The sequence below is a fragment of the Arachis ipaensis genome, chromosome B7, assembly GCF_059453495.1.
Source record: "Arachis ipaensis isolate K30076 ecotype BB chromosome B7, ASM5945349v1, whole genome shotgun sequence".
NCBI classification, from domain to species: Eukaryota; Viridiplantae; Streptophyta; class Magnoliopsida; order Fabales; family Fabaceae; genus Arachis; species Arachis ipaensis.
Window position 1 is genome coordinate 33,192,972 of NC_142442.1, and position 8,642 is coordinate 33,201,613.

Genomic DNA, 8,642 nt, shown 5'->3' on the forward strand with positions numbered 1-8,642 from the left:
TGTTGTTGAATAGTTGAGATATATGATGTGATCATATATGTGATTATGAATATTGATGCCTTGATTGTGTGATATATGAGAAATGCATGTTGTGATAAATGCTTGATGAATGATTGAGGTTGAATTGGTGGGTGGTACCATGTTGATGGTGAGTATGATGTTGATTATGTATAATGATGGTTGATTGGAAATGGTATTATTGAAAATTGGGATGAGAAAGGATGTATGACATGATATTATATTTGTCCTTTAGCCATTTGATTGAGAAGTGTTAAAATAGTTGGATGGTGGTTTTGGGAATTGTGGTAAAGTGTCAATGTGTGAGTGGAGGATGACTTGATGTTGATTTTGGTACATTTTGATTGATTTCAAAAAGGGTTGAAATTGGCATGTTTTGGGTGATTTTGAAAATAGTTGAAAATGGCTTGTTTTGAAAATGGCACCTTGTGGTTTTGTATGAAAATATGATTTTTGGGTATACTTTGACGGGACATAATTTGGACTACGGATCTCTGATTTATGACAAATCTGTTTAGAAATGAAATTGGATCCGGGATGTCTATGCTATTCGAAGAACGGGTGAAAAACGATTTAAAATGAGAAAGTTATGTCCATCAGAAGATTGGGGGTCGAATCTGTGAATTCTGCAGCTTTTAACTTAGAAAATTTTTAGCAGAATGACCCTCCGCACGTAGGCACACTTGGTGCGTACGCGCCGACCTTCAAGAAAGGACCATCCGCGCGTGCGCGTACTGTGCGCGGACGCGTCGATGCGCTGCACCAATTGCCCAGCCATTTTCCCGAGTTGTGCCAGTTTTGTGCCTGGGGCGCAAGTGCACCCACACGTACGCGTGGCTGACACTTGCGCGTCGTTTGGCTATTTTTTAATCCGCGCGTCCGCGCGTATGACGCTTGCGCGTCGATGAGTTTTGTGGCCATCCACGCGTGCGCGTGGAGTGCGCGTACGCGTGGCCCTGTTTTCATCCCAAAGTTGATTTTTGAGTTTTAAGAGCCAAATTTCATACTTCTAAGCCTCCGATCTCACCACTTATGTCTTAAATCATTATGTTATGCCTAGCAATGAGAAAAAGGAGCTAGTGAATGTGGCAACTTACGAGTGAAGCAAGGGAATATGGATGATCATTGAGGATCAAAGATGATTATGTGAGATGCGGTAGATGGCGGTGGAAGTGCTGGTTATGCCATGGGCCGAAAGGCTGTGATTGTTAATGAATTGGCTGGTTATGGATTTAACCGTGAGCCGGATGGCTGGATTATTGCCGTTTGACGGCGGAGCCATGGTTATGGCTAAGTATAAATGCATATATGCTGTTGAATGAATTGTGAATGTTGCACTTCCACTATCGGAGATGAGAGTTTCCCTGGGAGAAAGCAGTGGCTAGCCACCACGTGCTCCAGGTTGAGACTCGAAGCTCTTTGATCCGATGTCGTTAGGGTGGCCGGGCACTATGAAAGCCCCGGATGAGCTCACCCCCATAAATATTCACCAGTGAAGGTGATGGATATGGATCATGATTATGATCAAGTTTATATTGAGTATAACTCGAGTTGGGGAGACACGACAGAGGGACAGTCCAATGGTTAGCTACCAGGACTTGTCGGGTTGGCTCTATAACCGACAGATGATATCATTAGCCATTAAGAGTAGGCATTCATCATATGCATACTATGTGAATTGATTGAGATTGCCAATTTGACTGCATATTACTTGCTATTTGTCTAAATGCCTTAGTTGTTCTTATTTGTATATCTCTTGTCTGGTATAACTGTGTTTGCTATATTATGCTACTGCTGGTGGTTGGGAGGTCTGAAGGAATTGGAAAGGGAAGTATTAGTTAGACTGAAGGATCTTTAGTCAGATACCCTTTATGGTTTAGCTTGTTTATAAGCTTTGATTTTATCTGGAGGAAGTTCTAGGATTGCCTTCGGCTTTTCTCTTTTATTATGTATTATATATGTGGAAGCTGTTACCATGCTGGGAACCTCTGGTTCTCACCCATGCGGATTTTGTGGTTTTCAGATGCAGGACGTGAGGTTTTTTCGCTGAGGCATGCTGGAGACTTCTGGATTAGCGAAGATCCTTTGTTCTCGGGACGCTGTTTTGATTTTATGATTTCTCTTAGATACTTTTATCTCCATTGAATATTACAAATTGTGATGACTCCTCTTATAGGAGATTTTGGAGAATAGGTTTTCTGTATGGTGTCCCTTTGGGTTTCCTTGGGGTATCTTATTCTATTTATATGTATATATTACTATGCTCGGACCGGTTATCTTCGCAACCGGATTTTGAGATTTGTTATTCCCGTTTTTGACACTCTCTTGTATATATAATCTCGCGTTGGTTTATCCTTGTTCATTACATTATCGATCGGAGTGTTGCGCTTTCGAGTTACGAATTTTGTTTTACCCCCTTTTTCTTAAAAGGCTCCTAGTTATAATCATTTTTCACAATACTATTTATACTAAGTTTTTATTTTAGAGGTCGTAATACCTTGCCATCTTTAAATTATGACTTAAGCATAAGGCTCTGTATGGTAGGGTGTTACAACATACTACTATTACAGTTATATATATTCTTATTTTTTCAGGTCTCTTTTCTTATGGTTTAAGAATATTATAGACTTCAAAGTATTCTATTTATATTTTACTTTGAATAAAAATAAAACAGCATATTCGATATATTTATTATATAATGATAATGATAGTATTATACTAACTTTAAAAAAATTATAATTATAAAATATTATTTTTGATTTATCATATTAAATTAAAATATAAGTTTGTACATCGCATAAATTTAACACTCATAGTAAACGTTTGAAAAAAAATTCAATTATCAAATAATTTTGTTGTTCAACAAAAAAATGTTGATGCGACAAATATGAGCCAAATAAAATTATTTGGCGATTAACATTTTTAACACATTAGCATTAAAATAAAAACATCTTTTAAAATAAGAAAATTTGTAAGATAATAAAATAACAGAATAATTATCGTTAAATTACAAATTTTTATCGTACAAGAGTTCTTCAATATTAATTTAAAAACAATTAGACTTTTATTTTTATATTTTACTAATTTTTTCAGTTTAGAAAAATCCAATCCGAATAAAACTTTTCTACTAATTTGGTAGTTTAAAAAGGTGGATGGGGTAAACTTTAATGAGATCTCAACCCATTAACACTTTAAATAGCATTGATTATTCTTTTTTCCGTACAATCAAAGAAGTTTAGTGATTTCAAAGACTCATTCATGTTAGTGTTCTTATTTTCAAATGTTTAGACTCCAGGGTCATGGAAACCATTCCTATTTTCCCCCTTCTACTTTGCTAATTTCAACAGGGACATTAATGTACAGCTACTTGTTAGTTAGATACAAACACTTTTTGGGGTTGCCTCCCTCATTATTGCTATCACTGTAGCTTTGTAGAATTGGGTATTGTTTCTTTTATCAAGGGATAACCCTCATGGGTGAGTCTCTTAACAGTAGTAGAATTCTTATTCTTATAAATTCAAATAGTGTTGATAATTGAACCCAATTAATTTGTTGCAGGCTGAAAAACGCCCTATTGCACTGTAATTCATTTGGTCATTATTTAATGGAAATTGGGACCACTTACTTATCCTTATGCTTCAGCATATGATGAGTTCTTGGTGCCATGAAAGTGAATTAGTTACAAAGGTAATAATTTCACATTGGTTCTCATTGTTGATTCATCATAAATGTATGTTCTTGGAACCTGTTCTATATTATTTTAGCCATCTTTACAGATATGTATACAATGTGTTTGATGATTTGTTTGTGTGTGGACAATGAATATGCTTACTTTGGATCTGTTTTAACCACTTTTGTTCCGGTGTATGTTTCAATCTGGTTCTTTTTTGTATATTTTTTTCAATATTTTCAAGAAGATGGACCTTTTTTGGAATATACACTGACCAGATGTGGTGGTAAAAACTAGAAATCAAACACTAATGATTTTCCAATATCTTTTTAAATTCAGTGAATTCATCATACTTTCAGTAAAGAAATTGCTTTATCTTTATAAAGTACTAAAGAGAATCAAACTTTATCTTTTTCTTTTGTTATTGGATTCTTTAGTTATCAACTATTCAACTTATCACCATGCCTTCTTTGTCTTTTCTCTGAACCATATGAACCAATCTAATGTGGGAATTTTCTTTCTTTATTCTCAGTAAAACTAGGAAAAGTGCACTTTAGTTTTAGTCCCCCATTAACTAAAGTTCAAAGGCAAACATTTGCTTTTTTCAATTTTTAATCTTAAAAATAGGAATAAAAGCCCATCTAGTTTTGAAAAGAATGAACTTGTCTCAGTTGATGCATCTAAACGCAGGGGGTGCCTCGCGGTGCCTTTCCCAACTTCAATACTAATGGTAAGCATGTTTGTAATCATGAATTTCTTTCTGGTTCTAATGTTCTATGTAAATCTGAAAAGTAAGTAATGTTTTCTAATCAACTGAAAAAATTCTGGTATTCTAATTCAAGTTCTCAGATAAAGTAGTCAGTTTAAATTTCTTGGGTTTATTTTCCTGCACAATTTCTAAATCCAGTATGTAATCTAATCAAAACCATTGTATTATGTTTAGTTCTGAACCAGTTTCTGAATGGTGCATAATGGTTTGTGACTATTCATGCTTGACCCAATTGAATCAATGTCTCTACACAGAAGATAGTAAAACTTTGGCTTTGGTTATTTAAACATGTTCTTACATCTTAGCTATATGATTTAGCTAATAATTTGCAATAACTTTAAATTCAGCCCAGGAAAGGATGAACAACATTTGAGGTCAGAACTTGGAGCTACCACCATATAGGCTTCATTCACCAAACTAGTATCAATGAAGTTCTTCCAATTTCCCATTTTTCCATTTATTATTCTGCTAAGTTTCATATTGGTTGTAGCAGCTGACTTGAACTCTGACAAACAAGCACTCCTTGATTTTTCTTCTAATGTTCCCCACCCTCCAAGGCTAAACTGGAGTGCAACTACTCCAATTTGCACATCATGGACTGGAGTGATGTGCAATGCGAATCAAACTCGTGTCATCGGCGTCCACCTTCCGGGGATTGGACTCAAAGGGTTGATTCCATCGAAAACCATAGGAAAACTAGATGCTCTTATAACCCTGAGCCTTCATTCCAATGGTCTTAGAGGAAATCTTCCTTCTGACATTTTCTCCATTCCTTCACTCCAATATGTGCATCTTCAGCACAATAACTTCTCAGGTCTAATCCCTTCTTTCGTGTCTCCGAAACTCGTTGTTTTTGATGTTTCCTTTAACAACTTCTCAGGCAACATTCCACCAACATTTCAGAATCTTAGACGTCTCACATGGTTGTATCTCCAAAAGAACTCCCTCTCTGGAGTTATCCCTGAGTTCAACCTTCCAATGCTCAAATTCTTGAATCTGAGCTATAACAACTTGAATGGTTCAGTTCCAGATTCCATCAAACAATTTCCTTATACTTCTTTTGTTGGAAATTCTCTCTTATGTGGTCCACCTCTCAATCATTGTTCTGCAATCTCTCCTTCTCTGTCTCCATCCTCTTCTCCCGTTTACCAACCACTTTCTCCAGAAACTAACCAAAATCAAAAGGCTACAGCATCTAAGAAACGCTTCGGCATAGCTACTGTTCTTGCTCTTGTAATTGGTGGCTGTGCCTTCCTCTCTCTTTTAGTTCTATTTATCTCTGTATGCTGTTTGAAGAGGAAAAACAGTGAAACGAGTGGAATACTTAAAGGGAAAACATCTTGTGCCGGAAAGACCGAGGTTTCAAAGAGTTTTGGCAGCGGGGTGCAAGCAGCTGAAAAGAACAAGTTGTTCTTCTTTGAAGGCTTTACTAACAGCTTTGACCTCGAAGATTTGTTGAAAGCCTCAGCTGAAGTTCTTGGAAAGGGAAGCTATGGAACAACATACAAGGCCACTCTGGAGGATGGAACAGCAGTAGTGGTCAAGCGGTTGAGGGAAGTTGTGGCCGGAAAGAAGGAGTTTGAGCAGCAGATGGAACTCGTTGGAAGGATCGGAAGACACCCGAATGTCGTTCCTCTTAGAGCTTATTATTACTCCAAAGATGAGAAACTTGTAGTTTATAACTACATGCCTGGAGGCAGCTTGTTTAGCCTTTTGCATGGTATGTTTTGATCTGATGCATTGTTCCTTTCTGATTTATTAGTCCACAATTGCATTAGATTCATTTAGGCACATGATACGAGTTCAATGATTTTAAGTCTTTTATGGTATTACTTAGCCACTTAGGTCAGTATATCTGATATTCTCACATTTCAAAGTAGCATATATTAAGCTTATTCGATCTTTACCCTCCGCACTTGGACAAATTTTTGCTTTCCCTTTTTCATCATTATGCATATGCTGTACATAGCCGTGAATCATTCATGGATCATTTTGTCACGTTTTTTCTATTGTCAATTCTAACAAAACTATATCTTTATGTTCCCAAACAATAGGAAACAGAGGTATAGGAAGAACTCCATTGGATTGGGATTCAAGAATGAAGATTGCACTTGGACTTGCAAAAGGAATTGCATTCATTCACTCTCAAGGAGGTCCAAAGTTCACTCATGGCAACATCAAGTCAACCAATCTTCTCATAACCCAAGAACTCGATGGCTGCATCACGGACGTAGGACTAACTCCTCTAATGAACACCCCTCCAACAATGTCGAGGGCTAACAACTACCTTGCACCAGAAGTTATTGAGTCAAGGAAAATCACCCCAAAGTCTGATGTCTACAGCTTCGGAGTGATCCTCCTTGAATTGCTCACAGGCAAGACTCCGCTTGGATACGCTGGATATGAAGACATGGTCGATCTTCCAAGGTGGGTGAGGTCCGTGGTGCGTGAGGAATGGACGGCTGAAGTTTTTGATGTGGAGCTGCTAAGAGGGAATTATGTTGAAGAGGAGATGGTGCAGATGCTTCAGATTGCATTGGCATGTGTGGCGAAGGTTGCAGATAATAGGCCAAGAATTGATGAAGCTGTTAGAACTATAGAGGAAATTAGGCAGCCTGAGTTGAGGAACCGTACTTCATCGGACTCCGAATCTAATCTGCAAACACCATAATTGTATTTCGAGTAATACCCCAAAGCAGTACTAAAGAAATTTTTAGTCGGACATTTTAATCTTTAATAAGTTTTAATTACCAAATCAGTCCGTAAACTTTTATTTCGTTAGAAAAATCAGTCTCTACATCATATTGTTTGTCTTTATAAAAAGACTTAAATGAGAATTTTAAAAGTTTTTGGAACTATTATAGTGATTAAAATGTATTAAGATTTTAATTGTCCGACTAAATGTTTTTCATGGACTAATTTAGGATGTTACTCTTATATTTCAATGGATTTTGCTTATAAGTATTCTAAGGATAGTGATTAAATAGTAAAAGTAAAATTTCTTTGTAATGCATTCAATTAGAAACTTCAAAGAATTTCTTATTTAAATTGTGACTTTTATGAATGTGACACAATGAGCCTCCAATGCATAAACTTCTTGGTAGGGTTTCCTAAAAGCAATGGTGAGAATACTAACGTTTCAATTCCTTGTTGGCCATGGAAATTTTTCAATCATTTTGAAATCATATTGATGACACATCATTGTAAACAGTTTTTAGGTTTTTTTATTTGTTCTTTTAGATTTTAATCAAAATTTTTTATATTTTTTGGTAAAATTTCATAAATAATTAAGTATTTAAAGTTGTGTTAGTATATTTGTGTTTTCATGAATTTTTTACTCAAAATAATTAAGAATTAATACCCTTTTTAATAAGAAAACATAAATACGGTTCAAAGATGATCCAACCGAGCCCAAAAAGTTTCAAACTGGACGCCAGCCTTCAAGACATGGATGCTTGGTGGCTCAAAACACAAGCCCGGCGGTCATACATGCACGCCCAGCATGCCTCCCACAAGCCCGGTAGCTAGCTCTCCAGCAAGGATAATTTGGGCCAACACCCACATTTGAGGATGCAAGTCCGGCATTCCCTAGCTCAATCCAGGATGCAACATTTATTAAGGTCTAAGTTCAATTATACAAAAAAATAAGTTCAATTATACAAATCTTTAAAAGTCTTAATCACATTCGAAAATTGAACATTCAAATTTCAAAAAGATTAGTTATCATTAATCTCTTCTAGAAATATAAAGATTTGGTTGTTAGAATTTATTTCTAGATTAGATTTGAATATTGTTTTGATTTGAATTTGAAGTAGATAGTTAGTTATCTTCTTTTGTCGATTAGATTTAAATATCTTATCTTTTCGAAAAATAAGATTAGGGTTTATTTTAAATTTGAATTCTAGATAAACTTAGGATATAAATAAGTGAACTTTGTTCACAAGAGTGGATCATCCATCGGATCACACATCTCTCTCAGCATTAGGATTAGTTTCTTTTCTATCATGAGTCACTAAACATCCTCCAGTTGAAGGTTAGGAGCTCTATTTAGTTTTACGATTAATAATGTAAGTGTTTTCTTTTTATTTTAATTCATGCTTCTTTATCTTTTTAAAATTGAGTTTTGTTCTTCATGCTAAAGGTTAAAACTATTGGAAAATATTTTAATTTTATTTTAAATTCTGA

At 35.7% G+C, this 8,642-nt stretch overlaps 1 protein-coding gene across 5 annotated transcripts; it reads left to right on the top strand.

Moving 5' to 3' along the window:
- The first annotated feature begins 3,276 nt into the window (after nt 1-3,276).
- Nucleotides 3,277-7,312, top strand: LOC107608989 (putative inactive receptor kinase At5g58300). 5 transcript variants are annotated; one of them, XM_088493673.1, is made up of 4 exons: nt 3,277-3,494; nt 3,577-3,705; nt 4,805-6,177; nt 6,512-7,312. In XM_088493673.1, exons 3-4 carry the CDS (start codon nt 4,884-4,886, stop codon nt 7,126-7,128), a joined length of 1,911 nt encoding a protein of 636 aa, XP_088349799.1. In that variant the 5' UTR covers nt 3,277-3,494; nt 3,577-3,705; nt 4,805-4,883; the 3' UTR covers nt 7,129-7,312. The 5 variants fall into 5 exon arrangements, with proteins under 5 accessions (XP_088349799.1, XP_088349801.1, XP_088349798.1 ...); XM_088493675.1 differs by lacking the exon at nt 3,277-3,494 and adding an exon at nt 4,379-4,418 and having other exon boundaries at nt 3,606-3,705; XM_088493676.1 differs by lacking the exons at nt 3,277-3,494; nt 3,577-3,705 and adding exons at nt 4,358-4,418; nt 4,632-4,717.
- Nucleotides 7,313-8,642: the final 1,330 nt, after the last annotated feature.

What these genes read in the sequence shown, in the direction of transcription:
- LOC107608989 (XM_088493673.1), top strand. Translation starts at nt 4,884, where the DNA reads ATGAAGTTCTTCCAATTTCCCATTTTTCCATTTATTATTCTGCTAAGT. An exon ending in CTTGTTTAGCCTTTTGCATG is followed by an intron (nt 6,178 to 6,511) that starts GTATGTTTTGAT and finishes CCCAAACAATAG; the next exon opens with GAAACAGAGGTATAGGAAGA.